The sequence below is a fragment of the Helianthus annuus genome, chromosome 14, assembly GCF_002127325.2.
Source record: "Helianthus annuus cultivar XRQ/B chromosome 14, HanXRQr2.0-SUNRISE, whole genome shotgun sequence".
NCBI lineage: Eukaryota > Viridiplantae > Streptophyta > Magnoliopsida > Asterales > Asteraceae > Helianthus > Helianthus annuus.
In genome coordinates this window covers 84,104,755-84,126,844 of record NC_035446.2, presented here as the reverse complement: position 1 = coordinate 84,126,844, position 22,090 = coordinate 84,104,755, and the positions used below count along the sequence as shown (strand labels likewise).

The 22,090-nt window shown below is 42.6% G+C and overlaps 4 protein-coding genes across 4 annotated transcripts; 3 read left to right on the top strand and 1 right to left on the bottom strand.

The window, feature by feature from the left end:
- Nucleotides 1-1,849: 1,849 nt before the first annotated feature.
- Nucleotides 1,850-2,496, bottom strand: LOC118486507. Its single transcript, XM_035982998.1, has 2 exons — nt 2,187-2,496; nt 1,850-2,116 (listed from the first exon to the last, which is right to left on the bottom strand). Exons 1-2 carry the CDS (start codon nt 2,355-2,357, stop codon nt 1,850-1,852), a joined length of 438 nt encoding a protein of 145 aa, XP_035838891.1. The 5' UTR covers nt 2,358-2,496.
- Nucleotides 2,497-5,534: 3,038 nt separating this feature from the next.
- Nucleotides 5,535-6,756, top strand: LOC110906890. Its single transcript, XM_022151951.2, has 2 exons — nt 5,535-6,255; nt 6,329-6,756. The coding sequence occupies exons 1-2, from the start codon at nt 5,535-5,537 to the stop codon at nt 6,754-6,756; spliced, it is 1,149 nt and encodes a 382-aa protein (XP_022007643.2).
- LOC118479316 lies at nt 6,642-8,371 on the top strand. The gene is made up of 2 exons (XM_035982997.1): nt 6,642-7,711; nt 7,775-8,371. Exons 1-2 carry the CDS (start codon nt 6,869-6,871, stop codon nt 8,369-8,371), a joined length of 1,440 nt encoding a protein of 479 aa, XP_035838890.1. The 5' UTR covers nt 6,642-6,868.
- Nucleotides 8,372-15,800: 7,429 nt separating this feature from the next.
- Nucleotides 15,801-18,582, top strand: LOC110908608 (serine hydroxymethyltransferase 4). The gene is made up of 4 exons (XM_022153548.2): nt 15,801-16,260; nt 16,696-16,979; nt 17,532-18,024; nt 18,117-18,582. Exons 1-4 carry the CDS (start codon nt 15,867-15,869, stop codon nt 18,359-18,361), a joined length of 1,416 nt encoding a protein of 471 aa, XP_022009240.1. The 5' UTR covers nt 15,801-15,866; the 3' UTR covers nt 18,362-18,582.
- The last annotated feature ends 3,508 nt before the right edge of the window (nt 18,583-22,090 follow it).

Sequence of the window (22,090 nt, the reverse complement as noted above, 5' to 3'; positions counted from 1 at the left end):
AGCTGGCATTGTTCATCTGTTCGTTTTGGAGGGAACGATCAAGGAGGGTGACAGTGACCTAGCTTCTCTAAATCAACAATCCATCAATTTTAAACAACGATCAAGGTAAGATTTCACATGAACTAGTAGATTATGCAACGGGGGAAACGATTGATGTTATGCTTTGGTATGGTGGTTACATTGAGTTAGGTTTTGGTGTACCACAGTATGTTGGGGGTGAATCTAGGTTAATTAAAGTTGATGTAGACCACATTTCATACTTTGAGCTAGCAGATTATGCATTGGAAACGAAATGCTATAAATCAAGGAACTTTCATATGTATGGGTTGGATGCAGATGATGGTGAAATTAGGCATTTTTGTGATGATAGAAATGTGTTGGAGTTGGTTAAGAAGGTTTCTAATTGGAGTGAAACATTTATGGAAGTATTTGTTCAACGTCAATTGAGTGCACCTGAAGCCCACTCCAGTTCTACGCCAATTAAACCTGATACCCAGCCCAACCCTGTTACCCAGCCCAACCCTGTTACCCAGCCCAGTAAACCTGAAGCCCAATCCAGTAAACTAAAAGCCCAATCTTCTAGGGTTTCCCCTGGATGCAGCTCTAACTCAATAGGTAAGCAAGCAGACAAGGACAGTGAAGATAGTGAGTTCATCGTGCAAGATGAAGAGTCAAATTCTGATGATGAAGATTATGATGAACTAGTTGAGACCAGTGATGAAGAGGAAGCTGCAGATGATGTACTTGGATTAGAGTCAGACAAAGAGGATGTTGAGTGGATACAGTCACAACATGCAGTTAGAGAGGCAACCAAGATACATTTGGAAGCCAAATAGACAGTGGTTGATGAGGTAGTACATGAAAGACAAACAGAGGGTAATTTGCATGAAACAGAGGGTAATTTGCATGAAACTGAGGGTAATTTGCATGAAAGCGAAGAGGCAAGGGTAGATGGAAACAGTAGTTACGAGGAATCTGACGGGGACATTTTAACACCTGGTGATAGTGAGGATGATGATATCAGGGGCAAGAAGTACAAGGAAGCAGTCCCATCTGTAGGTGAAACTGGTTAAACTCATTCTGCAGTTAACTTATGTCTGCACATGTATGGTCACAGGGGTAGAATGGTCATTCTGCGGTTAACTTATGTCTGCAGTTAACTTAAACTCATTCTGCAGTTAACTTAAAGTCATTCTGCAGTTAACTTATGTCTGCACACTTGTTTTGGTCTGCATATATGGTCACAGGGGTAGATTGGTCATTCTGCAGTTAACTTATGTCTGCAGTTAACTTAAACTCATTCTGCATTTAACTTAAAGTCATTCTGCAGTTAACTTATGTCTGCACACTTGTTTTGGTCTGCATATATGGTCACAGGGGTATAATGGTCATTCTGCATACTCTGCACAATTGTTTTAGTCTGCATATATGGTCACAGGGGGTATAATGGTCATTCTGCATACTCTGCACACTTGTTTTGGTTTGCACATGTGGTTTCAAATGGTCAAATGGTTTGCATGGTCTGCACACTTGTTTTAGTCTGCATATATATGGTCACAGGGGTATATGGTCATTCTGCATATTCTGCACACTTGTTTTGGTTTGCACATGTGGTTTCAAATGGTCAAATGGTCTGCATGTGTTGTATTGTTTTGGTCTGCACATGTGGTTTCAAATGGTCAAATGGTCTGCACACTTGTTTTGGTAGTTGTTTACTTGTTTCAAAGTCAAAGTCTCTTGTGGTCTGCAAATGGTCTAATGGTCTGCACATATGGTACAAATAAAGACATCAAAGCCCAACTTCACTACATTCATTCATGTGTTCAAAGAACTTACAATAAAAAACAAGTTAAATTCGATACACTACGTAAAACAACATGGCAATGATAACAAACAAACTAAACATAAACTGCTGCTTCAACATGAATTCTTTCGCACAAATTTGTCGTTTCAACATATTGTTCTCTTGAGATAGCAAGTTGTTCCGCAATTGCAAATTATATTCATTCCCGGTCATAGCATCACTTCTTGTAACTGCACTTGAGCTGCAAGTTGAATGAACTTCGAATAATTTGTCGAAATCTTTTTTCCACATAAAGAACTTGCAGTCGTCTCGCTACAAACCAACATCATGTCGTCAGTTCAAAAACAAGTTTAAATTCAATACATGGATACACAGGACTTACCGGCCATTGTGAGCAACCGTAAAATTCAGCACCACATCGAACACTTCTCCTTCCTGCTACGCGAATAACAGCTCTGATCTCGTGATGACAATGCAACTTCCCATCCATGTCCACCATGAATATTTTAGGGATTCGGTTGGTATTACATGAAGAGTTGGAAGAAGTAGACATGTCGATCAGCCAATAAGTTGAAGGTTTGCTCTGATCTCGTGATGATCAAATTAGGAAGCAAATTAGGGTTTGGATTTGGGTCGATTCATGCGTATAGCCTTAATTTAGGGTTTCCCTTGTTTGTGCAGGGTTAAAATCGAAGAAGAAGATGGCTTTTATACCATGAATGTGCCACATCTGCAATTATAGTCCACGTAGGATGCTATGTAGGATGGAAGACTAACTCAGCTAGTCATTTTTTAACTGAGTGGTGAAATGACAAATAAAATTAAAAGTTTCGGGTGTCACAGATCAAAGTGTTAGTTGCGGGTGTTATCGGCCAACTCTTCAAAGTTAGAGGTGTTAAAATCCAATTGGCCTTAAATAAAAAGGTTAATTATGTTAACTCAAAGCTGAACTATTTAATTAAATAAGTCACATAACAACGTACTTTGGTACAACTATTACCTTTTTGAATAAAAACTACATTACTTTTGTGTGGTGTTTGAGTAAAAATGTGAAGTGATGAAACTTGAAGAGATCATATAACAACGTACTTTGGTGTCTTTTTAGTGATGAAACAAACTTTAGTGTCTCATACAACACAAATATAAAAATCCAATGAACATCAATAAAAAACTAAAACTTCAAGAGTTAAAATTGTACTTTGAACCTATAGTAAATTAGGTACAACTATTACCCTTTTGAAGTAGATGTGGCAATCGTGTTGAGTTTGACGTTCGAATTAGGTGTTGTTTGTTTTTTCAGATGTAAAATGTATGTAGTCTGCGAACCACATCTGCAGGCATCTGCAAGAGAAGATGTGGCCCAAATATCTGCAGTCTGCAAGTAGAAGAGGGTTTGTTTTTTTTTCTTCAAAAACAATTTCAACCACACAACACACACAAGCTCTCTCTCTCTCTGCTCTCTCTCTCTAGAAACTCTCTCTCTCTCTCTCTACAACCACCACCAACACCGCACCACCTCACCATCTCTGCCACCACCACCGCACCACCTCTGCCATCACACCACCCCCACCCACTCGATCTCTTTCTCCCTCGCTCGAAGATGACCAGCCGACCACCAACAGTGGTGGCGGCGTTTGATGGTGATGACGCAGCAGAAGCGACACGCGGCGGCGGCAGCAGCGGTGCCTTGTTCCGACGGATCTCTCTCTCTCTCTCTACAGGTCTCTCTCTCTCTCTCACATGTCTCTCTCTCTACAGGTCTCTCTCTCTCTACGCTCTCTCTCTCTCTCACAGATGAGTTTGGTGGTGGTGGGTTTTGACGATGGTGGTGGTGGAGGTGGTGGCGGAGGTGGTGGTGGCAGGGGACAAGTTTTTGTGGTGTGAGGTGTTTGGATTAGGTTTTGTGAAGATGTTTGAAGCAAAGGTTCTGAGCTTTTTTTTTTAAGATGAAAGAAGCTATTTGTAGATCTGTTTAAAAAAAAAAACAAACAGTCTTCAACATCTTATGTCTGCCCGCCTGCAGACATAAGCATTTTGCAGATGTTATAAGCAAAAGCAAACAGCACCTTAGTTAACCTAAACATGAGTCATACGTTTATTCGCATAAAATCCATCAACCTTAACCCGAACACTTAAACTTTTGTAACACACTTGTTTAGTTTCCTATCTAAACAAACCACATGCGTAAAAAATGATTTACAAACAAATAGTAATCAAGTTGTAGCTACGTTAACCAAGTCATAAACATATCGTCAGTTATAACAAATAAATTAACATCTTCGACTAAAAATTAAACACCTCAATTTAAACATAAACCAGTTAATCAAACAAACTAAACAAGCTAACCCAAATATTTCTTCTTCATAAGTCAAACACCTCAGCACAAAACCTTATCATCCTTGTATCATGTTTCAAAAAAAAAAAAAAAAAAAAAACCCTCGACACCCTTACTTTCATGAAAGTTAAAAGACTTAACCACACAACTTTCTTCACATTCAAGATAACATAACAAACCACTTTAGTGTCCTTTTAATCAAGAAACAAACTTTGGTGTCACACCAAACAAACCCTTAAATAAATATTAAAGTTAAAATGCCATTTTAATCCTTTTAGTTTGGATCATTTTGTCAGTTTTGTCAAAAGGTTTCATTTTACGCATATGGGTCCAAAAAGGTTTCACTATTGTCATTTTAGTCCACTATTTTAACTTCATCAATTTTTTATGTTAATGATAAAGACAATTCGCTCATTTTATATGACCGAATTACCCTTCCAGTTAACAGAATTACATCCTTTTAGTCCAAAAGTTTCATTTTTCGCATGTGGGTCCAAAAAGGTTTCATCGTTGCCATTTTAGTCCACCGGGTTAACTTCATCCATTTTTTATGTTAACGAGAAGGACAATTCGACAATTTTATATAACCGAATTGTCTTTCTAGTTAACAAAATTACATATAAAATGACCGAATTGCCCTTCTCGTTAACAGAAAAAATGGATGAAGTTAACCTGGTGGATGAAGAAACACTGACCTTAACAACTCTGGAAACTTCAACGATCAATGACCCGAACGTGTGGCTGCAAAACAGAAACACCGTTAGGACTCGTTACAGGAATGGGGTTATTCCTGTAACCACCCTCCGGCGTGAGAATAAGTATTCGTTCTTTTGGAGAAGTATATGAAGGGAAAAGTGTATGGGAATTAGATGATCGTACCTTACGTATTTGTCTTTATTTATAGGTTCTCAATTAGGGTTTCCCTTATTTTAGGATGTGCTCCGATAAGGTGGAGATTTACATGATCTTCCCGAAAAGTGGGAGATTTAGTTATGCACCTTCCTTATAGATATGGAAGGTTCTAGAATAATTCTGGGTATTTATGTAAATATAAAAGTTTGTAACCGGGTCGGGTGAGCGACGCGGGTCACACCTCGTCATGTCCCCCCAGTCCGAGCTCATGGAGGGAGTCCATTAGGTCGGACTAAGAGAAAAAGAAAAAGGGGAAACTCGTAATGATTTGTGTGACGACCTTTGGAAATGACGGCGAAAATAGCGGATGTGACAGTTGGGTCATCTCGTCAATGACAGCTGTCTTTTCCCGTGATTGACACGTGCGTCGATTCGTACACATTTTTGAATTTGAAAAGTTTTCGTATCTTATAAAAGACGATGCCTTAAACGGATGTTCAAGAAATCACCCCCAAATTACTCTATCACCATCTTCTCTATTCAATGGCTTCAAAAACGACCGAGTCCTCTTCCGCCGCTTCCATGGACGTACTACTGTGCAAATGGGGCGTGATGTCTTTCAACAATTTGGTCCATGATTATGGCATTAGGGCTGAATGGAATCCTGTGTTGCCGTCAAAAACCGACACCGCCTTTCCCCTGAAAGCAGGTAAAATCACTTTGTTTAGTGATTTTTTCAAGTTTTGCAACTTCCGGTTACCCATCACCAAATTTTTGAAATTGGTGCTTGATTTCTACCGCATCCACATTTCTCAAATTCATCCTCTTGGCCTTGTGAAACTTCGACAATTTGAGTATGCCTGCGTAGCTCTTGGTCATATCCCAGAACTGATCGTCTTTAGGGCTTTCTTCGTACTTGTGTGGAAATCCCCTTTCTTTACCTTTGATCGGCGGGATACCGAAGTATCATGTCTGAGGGAGATCCCTACAAGTTCTAGAGACAAGGATTGGAAGAAAAAATTCTTCTACCTGGATGCCAGTGCTATTCCCGGGGAAATGCATTGGCAAGATAAAGGACCGAAGGATAAAGTGAAGGATGATGCTCCCCCTGCAGATTCGTACGCGTCAAATGCGCTGTATGTAAAACTGTGTGGCCGCCCCTTTGAGTGCACTATTATTCCAGAAGGGGCGCTAGTGATGGCCGGTATGAGCCTGTTATGGCCGGATATAAGGCGTTATCCCTCATTCCAACGGGAAGATGGAGGTATGTTTACATTACCACACCTGGTTAACATATTTTTAAATCCGGTATTAATTAAATCACGTATTTTGCGCAGGGGAGTGGGGGATGTTTGACTTTGTTGATCCACCACGTCACCTGGCGTTGAAACCCAACGACCGGAGACTTGATGAAGGGGAACCAGATGTGTTGAAAGTGCATCTGGAACAATTTCTTCTACCGGCGATGCCAACGGATCCCTTGGAGTATATCGCTCCCTTGTCGGGTATGGCGGCCGCTACTTCAGCATCATCAGAGAAGAAACCTATTCGGCTAAAGCTGTCTGGGAGAAAACCTGCAGCAACCACTGTCAGCGTGCCCGTGATGGAAGAGACGCCCAACGCGAGTCGTGAAGTTTCCTTAACTTCCGACCTGACCAGTCCTGGCCGTGCTTCGAAAAAGAGGAAAATCTTTGTGGCACCTACGCTGAGCGCGTTTCAGGCGGTGCAAGCCGCATGTGCAATTTCACCAGGTATTTTATTTTAAATAACCATATGGCATACTAGTGTCCCTGCTGATAGCGTCCGTCTGGTCTTGTGGTGCAGGTACCTTTGCGGGAATATCATCCGGGGGTGTGCCATCCACTGTTGTTTCGACTATGGCGGCGTCTTGTACTGGTAGTACCAGCATGCCTACGAGTCCACAAGTTTCAGCGTCATTCGCTCCCGCTGTGAGCTGCATCATGCCCATTCCTAGTTCTACGGTATCCATAGCCGTAACTTCCGAGCCGCTGCCCTCGCTTCGATCAGGTGGTTTTGACACAACCCTTCCTGAATCGCCCAAGGACATGTTTGCTGGTTTTGACACCAATGCTGCTGCCGCGTCGACCGCGCATGAGGCAACTAGCGTGGGTGGAGGCGATAATCGTGCGTCGAGCAGCGGCATTGCTGACGATGGTGCCCGCTTGATTGATGATTTGTTTATACCTACCGTTTGTTGGGATCCTCATGCCCAGGATAAACGTTACCAGCCTCAATGGAAGATTGCTGAATCTTCCCGACTTATCTTTCCTCCAGTTGTCCAACATTGGGTTGAGAGGGCGTACCCCCCCGCTGAAGCGGCGTATGTTGAGGGGTTAAACAATGAGGATTTGATGAATTCGTCTATATCAGATTCTGTGACCCTACCTCGCCGGTTGGTAGAGATACGGCGCCGGTGGGTGCGTGATAACACCCAACTTCATGAGGCCCGGGTCATTATCCAAGAACTGAGGGATGACAAGCATCGCCTCGAAAGTCAACTGCAGACCGCTGGGTTGAAAGAGGCCCGATTTCTGTCAGAGAAGAATAAGGCCGAGGAGGATTTGCGGAGGGTAACTGAACATCTCGCTGAGGAAAGGATCTTATGGGCCCGCGATATGGCGGAAAAAGATAGGGTTTTGGCTCAAGCGAAAAATGTACAAGAGGAGTTGGAACGCAAGGCTGTGGCAGAGGCTCAGAAGGTGAGACACGAGTTATCGGCCCAATTGGAAAAATTTCGTGTTGACACTGATTTTGTGTCCCAGGTTCAGGAGCGGTACCAGGATTTGACAACCGAAGTAGAGACCTGTCATACCAAGATCCGACTGATGCAGGGAGAGTTGGAGGAGCGTGAGGCAAAATTCAAGGAGATGCAAGATCATTGTGATTCCCTTGTCACCCAAAACAATAAGCTTGCTGCATCGTCGTCTTCGAAGTTAAGGGAGGTGGAGGACGCGCTGGCACAATCCCATGCAGAGATCGATGATTTGACCAACCAGCTAGCGGCTATGCGGGGAGACAGGAATTGGTTGATAACTAATGGGCTAGTGGGGGCGTTTGAATTTCTGCGTGAGTCGTCCCACTTTACTAGCCTGATTGACCGTCTTTCCGCCGCTGCCTACCAAGCTGGTCATCATGATGGTGTACTTAAAGGCTACATGGACTGCCAGCAAGCGGAAAGAGTCCCGCCGGACTTCCAAACCCTCAAAAATAAGTTACAGGCTGATATGGCGAAGGCTCTTGAAGCTGCGTACACCGAACCTCTACCTTGCTATGGCGATCTGATGGATAAAGTTAATGAAGATGGAATAGACTCGCTACGTCTGATGCTGGACCCTGCGGACGAGTCCGAAGAAGACTGACCATTCCGTTATTCATTTGTTTTGCTCGTTGTGTACTCTTGCTGATACTGTTTAAATTGGGTTTAGTGCCCATTATCCGTTTTGATTTGACAGCCAAATTAATGCAAATGTCATGATTTCTGACACCGCCGTCGTTGAAAATATGACTCTGTGATGTGTGATGATTACTTTTAATTAATATACCTGATGTCATCACTGTCAAAACTTGTTAACTACTGCTATAAATTCACCCTTCGTTTCCATTCTTGTTTATGTTTGTGCCATGGAAAGAAAACGATACCGGCAAAGGCTTTCCGAGATCTTTCGGGTGCTTGACGCTGCTGATGGCCTTTTGATGTTACAGCATCCGGTAACAAGATCAATGCTTAGGAGCAGACGACCAATCCCAAATGCTGCTCCGGTTCGTGCCAACCGAGCATGTCAAAGCCTTGTTATCCCGGACCCTCAACCAGAGGATCCCAGAATGCAGCTATCGGCTGATGTGTTGACTGACTTGATCCAGGTGGACCCTGAACGGCGATATCGTCTGACCTACCAACGTCAGTCCGGTGGTCGGACGAAGGGGCAGCCGACGGATGCCTCTGGCTTGATGTTCCGAATGGTTGGTGGCTCAACTGCTCCCTTGGCCGTCAACCCTGTGGTGGTGGTGGAAGACGATGATGATGTGGGGGTGCCTACCCCTGCAGTGGTGACGGCACCCATCTTTCATCAATAGGTGTTTTATGAACATGTTCTGTATTTTGGTTCCCTTATGTTTGGTTTTTATTAAAAACAGGGACAAGTACTTGGTTTTTGATTTTTTGAGATAGGCTATGTATATGTAATGATGCCTATCTGCTTTTTGAGGCGGTTTATGTATCTATTACCAAGATACCCGCCGTAAGCGCTTGTTGTAGTTACCCTATGACTTATAATGAAAAATATTTCGTGTTTAAGGGTGTTGTTTTTGTTTCTACCGGATAATGCATTCATTGTGCGATGGTAATTTTTGTAATAGATGAACTTGCATCTTTATTAAACTTGCATTAAAAAATAAACGAAGAGTAAAAATCCCATGATGGGTTACAAATGCGAACTGGAAAAGGTAATTGACTCTTGCTGTTAGGAGCAAGGCATTACAAATAGCATTTCTTCAGCTGTGCGATGTTCCAACTGCGCGGGACCGGCGTGCCATCTAGTCGGGACAGGCGATAGGCTCCTTTACCCAAGTCTTCCTGGATGACATAGGGACCTTCCCAGTTGGGGCCTAGTTTTCCCGTTGGTTCCGCTCGACTTGCTTCGTTGTCGCGCATGACGTAATCGCCCACCTTGAAACTTAATTTAGACACCCGCTTATTGTAATACTTTTCCAGTGCTTTTTTGTAACGTGCCTCGCTAATGGCGGCCGCCTCACGCCTCTCTTCCAATAAATCTAGGCCCTCTCTCAGCGATTGGTCATTGTTATCTTTTACTTCGAGACGGCGTAACGATGGTAACCCTACCTCAGCAGGTATCATAGCCTCCATTCCATAGGTAAGGCTAAATGGTGTTTCGTTGTTGCTGGTCTTGGGCATTGTTCGATGCGCCCAAAGGACGTGTGGCAACTCCTCCACCCACGAGCTTCCCTCGTGTCCCAGCCGTTTTTTGATACCTTCTAACAAACTTCTGTTCGTCCGCTCTACCTGCCCATTACCCTGTGGGTGTGCTACCGACGTGAAGATCTGCTGAATGTGGAGATCGGCACACCATTCTTGAAAAATTCTATCCGTGAACTGCGTCCCATTGTCACTTACCAGGTAGAGCGGTAGGCCAAACCTGCATACAATGTGTTCCCAGAGAAACTTTTTGGCGTTTTCTGCCGTTATCTTAGCCAAGGGTTTTGCTTCCACCCACTTGGTGAAGTAGTCCACCGCCACGATTAAGTATTTTAATTTCCCGGGAGCGGGCGGGAAAGGTCCCACAATATCTACAGCCCATTTCTGAAAAGGCCAAGCCGATGTCACCGGTACTAGACTATTTTTGGGCCGAATTGTTTGAGGGGCAAATTTTTGGCAGCTGAGGCATCTTCTCAGTTCTCTGACGGCGTCTTCATGCATCCCGGGCCAGTAATACCCCGCGCTATGAATTTTAGCGACCACTGCTCGAGGACCCGCGTGTATACCGCATATACCCTCATGTATTTCACTGATGAGGTATTTCGCTTCAACCGGGGAGACGCATCGTAGGAGGGGACCCAGGTAAGATTTTCGATACAGGACACCATCGCTGACCTCGTACTGCAGTGCTTTCGTTTGAATCTTTCGTGCCTCGCCCTTGGCGGGAGGCAGTTCGCCGGTTTTGAGAAAAAGCAGGATCGGGGTATACCAACAGGGTTCTTCCATTGTGACAGCGGAGACGCTACGCGGTTCAATTGAAGGTGTCTGTAATGTCTCAACCTTGACTTCCTTTTCCATGCCGGAGGTGGCAAGTTTGCTTAAGGCGTCTGCTATCTGATTTTTCCCTCTGTGCACGTGGTTGAGCGTGACTTTATCGAAAGAGTTCATGAGCTCTTTGGTTTTTGCCAGATATCTCGCCATTGCCTCGTCTTTTGCTTCATATGTTTCGTTGACTTGATTGTTGACCAGCAGTGAGTCGACGTATGCGTCGACCCTGGCTGCACCCATGGATTTTGCCATTCGTAGACCAGCCAGTAGCGCCTCGTATTCCGCCTCGTTATTGGAGCACTCGAAATCAAAACGTAAGGCGTACATTAGCCTGATTTGGTCCGGACTTATCAGCATCAAACCTGCCCCAGACCCTTTACCACTAGACGATCCATCTGTGTACAACTTCCAAGTCTGCCTCGCTGTGCTCGTTTCTGGTATGTCTTGGACAACCGGGTCCGTGACTACCTCTCCTTCTGGTATTTCGGCTAAGAAATCGGCGATAACTTGTCCCTTGACTGCTGTGCGTTTCTGATATTCGATATCCAGGGCTCCCAACTCGATAGCCCATTTAGCCAACCGACCCGAGACCTCAGGTTTGTGCAGGATCTGCTGTAGCGGGTAATTAGTTAAGATCTGTACGCGGTGTGCCTGGAAGTATCTTCTTAATCGCCTGGTGGCGTGTACTAATGCTAATACCAGCTTTTCCAGTGTAGGGTAACGTGTTTCAGGCCCCGCCAACACCCGGCTTATGTAGTATATGGGTGTTTGTTTCCCTTCTCGTTCAACCGTGAGCACCGCGCTTACCGCTGTGTGGGCCGCCGCCAGATACATTTTTAGCACTTCGCCGTGTCTGGGCGCGGTCAACGTGGGTAGTTTTTCTATGAACCGCTTCATTTCCTGCAAAGCTCGTTCCGCTTCTGCCGTCCATTTAAAATTCTTTTTGTCGAGGCAATCTTTCAGCGTTTTTATAAACGGCAGTGATTTTTCAGCGTGCCTTGCAAGGAACCTGTTGATTGCTACCAGTCGTCCATTTAGGGCTTGAGCTTCCTTCAACGTTCGGGGGGATGGCATCCGCGATATGGCGGTTATTTTTTCTGGGTTGGCTTTAAAGCCGTTGTGGGTAACTACTACCCCCAGAAATTTTCCCTCTTCAACCCCAAAAGAGCACTTCTTTGGGTTTAACTTTATGTTATGCTTTCTGAGCCGCTGGAAAGTTTCTTCTATGTCTGCCAACATTTGTTTCTCTTCGCTGCTTTTTATGACCAGGTCGTCTACGTAAACTTCCAAGTTCCGCCCGATCTGTGTTTCGAAAACCTTATCCATGAGGCGCTGGTAGGTGGCTCCCGCATTCCGTAGCCCAAAAGGCATTTTGGTGTAACAAAAAATGCCGACGTCGGTGTGAAAGGCTGTTTTTTCTTCGTCTTCTTTGGCCATCTTGATCTGGTGGTATCCCTTATATGCGTCTAGAAAACACTTGTATCGATACGGTACCAGGGAGTCAACTTTTAAATCAATTTCCGGCAACGGGTATGCGTCTTTCGGGCACGCCTTGTTCAGATCCTTGAAGTCAATGCACATCCGCCATGTGCCATCTGGCTTTTTAACCATGACCGGGTTAGACACCCAGGTATGATACTGTGTTTCTCTGAGGATTCCAGCTTCCACTAACTTGCGTACTTCCTTAACGACCGCTGCCCGGCGATCCGGGGCCATACTGCGTTTACCCTGGGCGACTGGCTTAATGCCTGGGAGCGTGGAGAGCTTATGTTCTGCTTTATCGCGAGGGACTCCGGTCATATCGGCGTGCTCGAAAGCGAATATGTCTACGTTTCTTTTTAGCAATTGTTTCAAATTGCTCTTTACCTCTGGGGACAGAGTATCGCCGATGGTGACCATTTGATCCGGGTGGCGTGTGCTCAGTACCCACCTCTCTGGCCCTGTAACCCCTGCGGGGCCTTGACGGCATCGTTTGGTGTCCAATACTTCTCCAACTCTATCTCGAAACACCGTGGCAATACCTTGCGGTGTTGGGAACTTCATAAAACCTCTTGCCGTGGAGACTATGGCGTCTAACTTCCCCAAAGTGAACCTTCCGATGATTACATTGTGATATGACTCGGCGCGGACCACGAGGAAAGTTAGTAGTATTGTTCTTTCCTTGGGTGCTTGCCCGAAGGTTACCGGGAAGGTGATTTGACCAATGGGATCCACCTTTTCCCCTGTAAAACCCTTAATGGGAGCATGTACCGATTCGAGCAGCTTTTTATCCTCCGGTTGCATTCTATCGAAACAGTGCTCGTATATGATATCCTCTGAGCTTCCGGTGTCAACCAAAATTCGCCTCATTCGGTAATCTCCTACTGCCGCGGAAACGATCAGGGCGTCCGTGGTAAGATGCAAATCTTCCATTCGTGGTTCGATGGTCATTGTTGCCAACATCCAAGGCTCGAGGGTGGAGAAACTCCGTTTAGCCCCTCTTCCTATACCAGCATGGACCATGTTTAACTCTCGCGGCCTTTTTCCTGCCGCCTTGTCATTTTCCTCCTTGACCACCGGCGGACCCTGCTTGATATCTCGCACCAGATGTGCCAACTTTCCTGACTTTACGAAGTACTCGATTTGTTTTTTAAGCTGGAAACAATCGTTGGTGTCGTGTCCACTTCCCTTGTGGTATTCGCAGTACTTGCTCGTATCCTTGTTCGGGTTATCTTTCAGTGGCTTTGGTGGGTTGAGCCTGAGGTTTTCCGAGGCCAGAATTTCTGCCGGGGTCTTGCTTAGATTGGGATATTCAGAACGGGGTTTTGACGTTTCATTTCTTGAGTATGAGCTCCGATGCTTATCGTAACGCGAGTCTCTGTCGTTCCGCTGATATCGGTCTCCCCTGTGTTTACTTTTAGACCCCCGATTGTCTTTTTCTTCTTGGTTCTTCAAGGCTTCTTTCTTTCTGTTAGCCGCGTGGCTGGCCGCTACCGCTTTTTCTTGTATAACGTATACTTTGGCAATCCGCAGTATCTCGTCTATGGTCGGGGGTACCCCGTCCCTTCCATGCAACGTTCTTAGTAATTCGTCATCATTAACCCCCTGGAGGAAAGCTCCGCATGCCAAATCGTTAGTGACACCTGGTATCGCCAGGCTTTCTTTATTGAACCTGATGATAAAATTCTCTACCGTTTCGTTGTCTCGACGACGGATATGGAGTAATTCATTCCTATCCTTCGTATGTCGGCGCTGTTGACTGAACTGTAGGATAAACTTTGATTCCAGATCCTCGAAACTGTCTATCTCGCCTGTGGGTAAGCTGTCCCACCATACTCGCGCTGCTCCTACTAAGGTTTGTACGAACATTTTGCACCAAAGGGGCATGGGCCAACAAGCCACCTCACCCGCACTCTTAAATAGATTAAGGTGATCATCCGGGTCGGTGAGGCCGTCGTACTTGCCGACTGTTTGGGGCATCTTTGGTTTTTCCTTAATAGGGGCTTCGGCGATACGGCGTGTAAATTTAGATCGGAATGTTGCATCTACTGGCTTGTATGGCTTGGTTAACTCGTCCTCTTCTAAGTTCACTGTTTGTGCCGGTGGGTTGTTTGCACCCGGGGCGGGACCTGTTCCTGGACCGGAGTTTTCAAAAGGAGTAAACCGGGGTCGGACCGCGTTTTCCCTGTCGTGTACGGGTTCAGTTGACGCCTGAGTATACATTGGTTGTGGACTCGGAAAGTTCCACCACGGCGGCATGTAAGCCGCGTAGGGCGACTGTGACATCCCTTGTGTCATTCCCTGAGGGGGATAGGCTGTTCCCCCGTATGAGGGTAAGTACCCGAAAGGGGGCGCGTAGCAATATCCCGGGAAATACATCTGATTGCCTGGCGTGACAGGGGCATTCATTACTCCCGTTGGCATGATGACCGGCTGATGAGGCGGGGTGGACAATGCTGCCGTGAGTGCGGCTGAATACAACGGTGGCATTGGGCTGGAGATCAACGGTTGGTAGTATTGGGGAGTGTTGGTTCCAGGTGCTAAGATGCTAGGACTCGCCGAGGTGATGACTGGGGTGGAGAAAAGACGCGAAGTCTGTGAAGAAATAGCAGCCCCTAGGGCTGAGGTGCCGCTGCCTGCTCCCTCCACCCTTCCGGGTTGTGTTTGTGAGGGCATGTAAAAGTAAGGGTTTGTAACCACGGTCTGGGAAGAGACGGTGGTAACGTTACCAAACCCTGGTGGTGGCCCCTCCGCCTCGAACTCCAAATCTAACGATCTGGTAACGGCCGGTGATGATACTGGGGCGGTTATGCCTCCCGCCCCTAGCGTCAGATTATCATTCGTCGCTCTTTGACCAGCCATGTTCTGATCACTTGCCATGAAGCTCTTTGTTGTTCTTGCTTGGTCCCACGGATGGCGCCAATGAAGAAACACTGACCTTAACAACTCTGGAAACTTCAACGATCAATGACCCGAACGTGTGGCTGCAAAACAGAAACACCGTTAGGACTCGTTACAGGAATGGGGTTATTCCTGTAACCACCCTCCGGCGTGAGAATAAGTATTCGTTCTTTTGGAGAAGTATATGAAGGGAAAAGTGTATGGGAATTAGATGATCGTACCTTACGTATTTGTCTTTATTTATAGGTTCTCAATTAGGGTTTCCCTTATTTTAGGATGTGCTCCGATAAGGTGGAGATTTACATGATCTTCCCGAAAAGTGGGAGATTTAGTTATGCACCTTCCTTATAGATATGGAAGGTTCTAGAATAATTCTGGGTATTTATGTAAATATAAAAGGTTGTAACCGGGTCGGGTGAGCGACGCGGGTCACACCTCGTCAGTGGACTAAAATGACAACGATAAAACCTTTTTGAACTCGCAGGCGAAAAATAAAACCTTTAGACTAAACTGGTAAAATGTCCCAAACTACATGGACTAAAATGACATTTAACTCTAAATATTAATAAAAGGTATCAAAACTTGAAGGGCTAAAACAGTACTTTCCAAAACCCCAATTCGCCTATTAAAACCCACCCCCACTCTCGAAACAACTCGAACCACCACCACTACTCTCTCTCTAAAACCCCTTTCTCTCTCTAACCACAACCAGCATGGATCCCGTTAATGTGTGGGGCAACACCCCCCTAGACGCCGCCGACCCAGAGATCTTCGACCTCATTGAGAAAGAAAAACGCCGCCAGTGTCGCGGAATCGAACTAATCGCATCCGAAAACTTCACTTCATTCGCCGTCATCGAAGCCTTAGGCTCCCCATTAACCAACAAATACTCCGAAGGCATGCCCGGCAACCGTTACTACGGCGGCAATGAGTACATCGACCAAATCGAAAACCTCTGCCGCTCACGCGCCTTACAAGCCTACCGTCTTGACCCCACCAAATGGGGTGTCAATGTTCAACCGTATTCTGGATCTCCCGCCAATTTCGCAGCCTATACTGCTTTGTTGAACCCCCATGATCGGATCATGGGTCTGGATCTGCCTTCAGGTAGGCATTTCTTCTTTAAGATGAAATTCACGGGTTTGGTTTAGTGTAAACGGGTTGGTTCGGGTTAGTTTTGGCCTTTGGGGTAGACTGGGAACCGTTTAGCTAAACTTGTCGCGTTTGTGTATTTGCTGGTTGACATGTTTAACCGGTTTATTTTTAATGTAATATTTTTATGTCATAAATTAAATTGGTGGGTTGGTGTAAAAAATAAAAATATAAAAACTCGGGTTAAACAGGTTTTGTTCGGGTAGTGGGTCTGGATCTGCTTTACACGAAGTTCGTAGGTTTGAGTTTAGTGTAAACAGGTTTGGTTTATTTTTTATTTTGTTATATTTTTACTATGTGTTTTATGTAATACATTAAATTGGTTGGGTTAAACGGGTTGTGTTCGGGTGACGATTTACGAACATGAGCTAAAGAAAGTTTGTTGATCAGGTGGGCATTTGACGCATGGATACTATACATCTGGTGGGAAGAAGATAAGTGCGACTTCGATTTACTTCGAGAGTTTGCCGTATAAGGTGAGTAAGGAGACTGGGTACATTGATTATGACAAGATGGAGGAGAAAGCTTTGGACTTTAGACCTAAGTTGATTATCTGTGGTGGGAGTGCTTACCCTAGAGATTGGGATTATAAGAGGATTAGGGAGATTGCTGATAAGGTTGGCTCCCTCATGCTTTGTGATATGGCTCATATTAGTGGCCTTGTTGCTGCTCAGGTATGGTTGCTTTTGTTTCAAATGATGTTGGTTTGGTTTCTTGATCTGCATTGGTTGGTTAAGTTATTGGATTTGTAAATTAAGTTGATTTGATTAATTAAGGTCCTGCATTTTTAAATTGCAGTAGAAGATGTAATTTCACATCTTACAGTTTAGATTGACATGATCCGCATTAGGGTTTTGAATTTGGTGGAGATCTGTAGATCTATAGGATGTAAAGTTTGAATCTTTGTCAAGTTGCTAATTATGATTCAAGATTGGGAATTGGTGTGCTGACGCACACCAATTTCGAATCTTGAATCTTGGTTTAACTTGATAAAGATTCAAACTTTACATCCTATAGATCTATAGATCTGCGCCAAATTCAAAACCCTAATGCGGATCATGTGAATCTAAACTGTGAGATGCAAAATTACATCTTCTACTGCAATTTGAAAATGCAAGACCCTGCTTAGTCAGATTAACTTAATTTTTATCAAGTTACTAATTATGATTCGAGATTGGAAATTTGTGTGCTGGATCTTTAATAAAGATTTGTTTCGGGTTTGATAGGAAGCTGCAGATCCGTTTGAGTACTGTGATGTAGTCACAACCACCACTCACAAGAGTCTAAGGGGACCAAGAGCGGGTATGATCTTCTACCGTAAAGGTCCAAAACCACCGAAGAAGGGTCAACCAGAAGATGCAGTTTATGACTTTGAAGACAAGATCAATTTCGCTGTTTTCCCTGCCCTTCAAGGTGGTCCCCACAACCACCAGATCGGTGCACTAGCCGTTGCCTTGAAACAAGCCATGTCACCCGGATTCAAGGCTTATGCTAAGCAGGTTAGAGCCAATGCGGTTGCTCTTGGTAACTACTTGATGAGCAAAGACTACAAACTTGTCACCGGTGGAACCGAAAACCATCTTGTTTTGTGGGATCTTCGTCCTCTTGGCTTGACCGGAAACAAGGTTGAGAAGCTTTGTGATCTTGCAAACATTACCGTCAACAAGAATGCCGTGTTTGGTGACAGTAGTGCTTTGGCTCCCGGAGGTGTTCGTATTGGTATGGCTTCGTTACCCGAATCTGTCTTTATATCATGCGTATTTTTGAATTTGGATGGTGTTTTTATATGAATAAAATGTGTGTGTGATCAGGTACACCTGCAATGACATCAAGGGGTTTAGTTGAGAAGGATTTTGAACAAATTGGCGAGTTTCTTCACCGCGCTATTCAAATCACTCTAAGCATCCAGAAGGAGTTTGGGAAATTGTTGAAGGATTTCAACAAGGGTTTGGTGAACAACAAGGATATTGAACAACTTAAGGCTGACGTCGAGAAGTTTTCTGGGTCGTTTGACATGCCCGGGTTCTCGTTGGCCGACATGAAGTACAAGGATTAAGCTTTGGAGAAAGATCCTATGATGATGATGTTGTTTGTGTTGTTATTAGTTACAGTTTCTTGGCTTTTTTTGATGATTGAAATGAGAATATTTGATGTATGCGTTGGTTGAAAGGCAATAAGATCTCTCACGTATGTTTCATTTCCACATGTAAGGTTGTTTCTTTTTTCAGTTTTGCAAGAAAATTTATAATGGGCTGAAATGGATACCATTTTTTGTTGTTTTTGTAGTTAGGTATGTTGATGTTGTAAATGGTAAGATACTGATACGATATGACCAATCGTTCGTTGTAGGAACCAAAGAACAAATCCACTAAATAAAAGTCATAATATGATCAAAAGTTTAACGACACATGTTCGGGAAAAAAACTTTAAAACTGAATTAAACATTAAAACGATCGAAAGATAACCAGCAAAATAAAAGTAAATAAAAGTCGTAATATACCTAAAAGAATATCAGGATGTGTTTTAATCGTTGAATTTTTGTTATTTAACTATAAAAGAATGTAATTTAGTTAAATAATTAATTGAATAGACAATAACCAAAATAATCAAATAAAGAAAGATATTGGAAAGGTGAAAAGATAAAAAAAACACATAAGAAGCAATCTTCAAATTAAAAATCACAATAGAGAGTTGAGAAAAGAACTCGAACCTACGGAAGAATAAAAAGCAAATCCTTACCATCAAAACAGAGAGCACCACATCACTTGGAGTAGTTTTACCAAAAGTGGATCATGTAATGTATATATCTTAGTTTTGGTCGGTGGCTTTGACATGACAGCCACCGACTTTTGATTTTAAGATATAGTGTAATTTGGCGTTAACCAAATAAACTGAATACACAATAAAATACCAAAATACTTGACAAAAAAATAGACTACAATGATAAACTTACTAGTTAACCCCCTTTAACTAATAAACGAATAACAAGCGCTTCAAAGTGATACATGCTTTGGTTTATGTGGCTAGAAAGTAGAAACACTCTAGTCTTTAGATCGGGTACGTGCTCTCCTTTGAGAACAACGGATGACATTAAGTTACTCTTTTAATTGGTTTAATTTTAGAGCGAATTGGTTAGAGCGAATTAAGATTAAATCTTAAATGGGATAATTGTTGCGAGTTTTGATATAAAAAGTTAGTCGGAATTAGTACTCCGATTAATTTGTCTTTTTAATTGTTTATGCATCATACAAAACGAACTTATAGTTCTTAATCTTCATCAACAAGAATTATAATTAATGGTTTTGAATTTTGTTTTGGCCCTAACCGAACACCAATCCGAATTAGAAATGTTTTTAACCGAACCGAATTCAGCTAATTAAACCGAATTATTTGTTTTTTTTTTTTTTGGTTCGGTTATCCGACTAAACCGATTATTATGTGGTTTATTCAATTGTGTTCGGTTCGTTCGTTATCCGAATAAACACGATTTGTTAAATAGATAACTGAATTCACAATCCCGATACGGTTGGGAACCGAACCAAAACCAAATTCACAATCCGGTTATGTTTTTCCAGTTACGAATACGGTTTGAATTGTAAGTTTTTCGATTTTCGGGTTTTTTATGGCACCAGAATGATAAAAGTTTAACCCAAAGTTCTAAGCTTGTACGCCACATAACATTATCTTTCAATGGTTCCTAGGAATGTTTCAAATACTTGACAAGGAAAATTGTGTACTATGCTAACAACATAACATTGTTGTTTTTAAAAACTCTGGACTATAACATGCCTAATATATCCAAAGTGGTCCTCATAGATAATCAACTAGTTGCAACACATGCTACAAGGATGGATGCAAAACCTCATACTCTAATGTGTGCCATGATCTACAAACCATGCACACCACATTCACGAGTCAGACCAATTTTCAAAAATGCACCAGTTTCAGACCAATTTTCAAAAATGCACCAGTTTCCTCCCTGACATACTGGAAACGTGCCACTTCAGTCCAAAAATTAAAACCCAGTTAAGCCAGACAAGTTAAATGAAGGGTATTATTGTCAATTCATATGTCTTTTATTTTCACCTTATTTTATGAATTGACAATAACTAGGATTAAGCATCCCCGCGTTGCGGTGGGGGCGAACATCAATGTCACACTACTGGCAACGATCATCAACACTAAGTTGCGGCGTGTTAATGCGAATATATTAAACCGAAACGTAAAACATATAAAATAATAACTAAGTCGATCTAGGACCCGCGCGTTACGATGAACTTGTCAAATTGAAAAAATAGATAACGTAAATTCACAAACGCAAAAGAAAATTACTTATCTAAAAACCAATTTTGTTCCTTTTTGCCAATTCATTAATCCTTTTTACATAGACATTATCTGTCATAACTAAAACATCCAGCTATTTTTATATCATCCATTCTCACATATCCTAGTCAAAATACTTTTGTTTTTTAATCTGTTTTGTTTAAAAGTTCAAACACTTCATCAGAAGCATGCCCCATTGTCTATATATTAATTATTAATTATTAATATATATTAAAATTATTATTATTATTAATATTTAATATTAATATATATTAATTATTATTAATTATTAATATATTATTATTATTATTATTATTAATATTATTAATATATTATTATTATTATTATTATTATTATTATTAATATATATTAAAAAGGAAATGGAATGAATAGTGTTTCTAAAATTGTCTATATATTAAGATTATAATAAAATTATAATATAATAAAGTTTTAATATTATAAAATTGTTATTTTTTTTTTACTTTTTAAGCTTATAAGTTTGGTGTCAACCAGTACTTGTATCGAAAATACAAGTTCGTTATCGGTACATGAAGGTACAAACCAGCACCGACCTAATACATAAAACGCCAAAAGTCGATACCGGATTGAGTTTGATAGTCTTTTAGTTCAATAAGTTTGGTACTGCTACCCAGTACCATTTGCTCATCCCTGATCACAGGTACCGTACGAATAACAACGGTATCTTACAATTTTTTTTAGTTTTAGGGTAAGGATTAGCTCGGTGCCAACTGATACCCCGGTTACGGTATCAGTATATGAAGATAAAAACCGGTAGCGAACCGGTACCGGAACGCCAGACGTCAGTACCGAACTGGTACTTAGGTTCTTTCGGTTCAGGAAATTCGGTACCGCTACCCATTACTATTTGCTCATTTCTGACTATTGGTTTCTACCGAACAACATAATTACCATACAACTTTTTTAGTTGATTTTCTTTCGGTTATTTTTTAGTGTTTTTTTCTACATTTTCTTGTTATTCTTGTCAGCGGTTCCGTGTGCAACACCCTCGTAGTGATTTCAAACACATATAAACACAGACTAAATAACAAAATAAGTTCGCCGCAACGTGGCAAGTGTTTTTATAACTAGTTATTTTAATATCCAAACCCACACTCTATCAAGCATGCTTTTCTCTATGGCATTTGTTCACCGTTGCATTGCATGGTAATGATTTTAATGATGGATGATCACCGGCATAGTTTTAAAGGGGATTACCAATCAAAAACTCAAAAACAAATGTTAAAAACAAAATCAACCGGAAAAGTGTCACCCACAACAACACCGGTGGCGATGACGACAAATCCACCGGTAAAGTGTCACCCACATATCCACAGACAAAGAAATGGATTTTTAAATACATAGGTCGGTACAACCCATACAACTATGGGTACAACCCTCACATGCACATAACACACATAAACCATCATATGTAAAATATCGT

Excerpts from the sequence above, each read along its gene's own strand:
- LOC118486507 (XM_035982998.1), bottom strand. The coding sequence starts at position 2,357 with ATGTCTACTTCTTCCAACTCTTCATGTAATACCAACCGAATCCCTAAA. Across the intron at positions 2,117-2,186 it reads ACGGTTGCTCACAATGGCCG|CGAGACGACTGCAAGTTCTT; the intron begins GTAAGTCCTGTG and ends GTTGGTTTGTAG.
- LOC110906890 (XM_022151951.2), top strand. The coding sequence starts at position 5,535 with ATGGCTTCAAAAACGACCGAGTCCTCTTCCGCCGCTTCCATGGACGTA. Across the intron at positions 6,256-6,328 it reads ATTCCAACGGGAAGATGGAG|GGGAGTGGGGGATGTTTGAC; the intron begins GTATGTTTACAT and ends TATTTTGCGCAG.
- LOC118479316 (XM_035982997.1), top strand. The coding sequence starts at position 6,869 with ATGGCGGCGTCTTGTACTGGTAGTACCAGCATGCCTACGAGTCCACAA. Across the intron at positions 7,712-7,774 it reads CTGTGGCAGAGGCTCAGAAG|GTTCAGGAGCGGTACCAGGA; the intron begins GTGAGACACGAG and ends TTTGTGTCCCAG.
- LOC110908608 (XM_022153548.2), top strand. The coding sequence starts at position 15,867 with ATGGATCCCGTTAATGTGTGGGGCAACACCCCCCTAGACGCCGCCGAC. Across the intron at positions 16,261-16,695 it reads GGGTCTGGATCTGCCTTCAG|GTGGGCATTTGACGCATGGA; the intron begins GTAGGCATTTCT and ends TTTGTTGATCAG. Across the intron at positions 16,980-17,531 it reads GTGGCCTTGTTGCTGCTCAG|GAAGCTGCAGATCCGTTTGA; the intron begins GTATGGTTGCTT and ends CGGGTTTGATAG.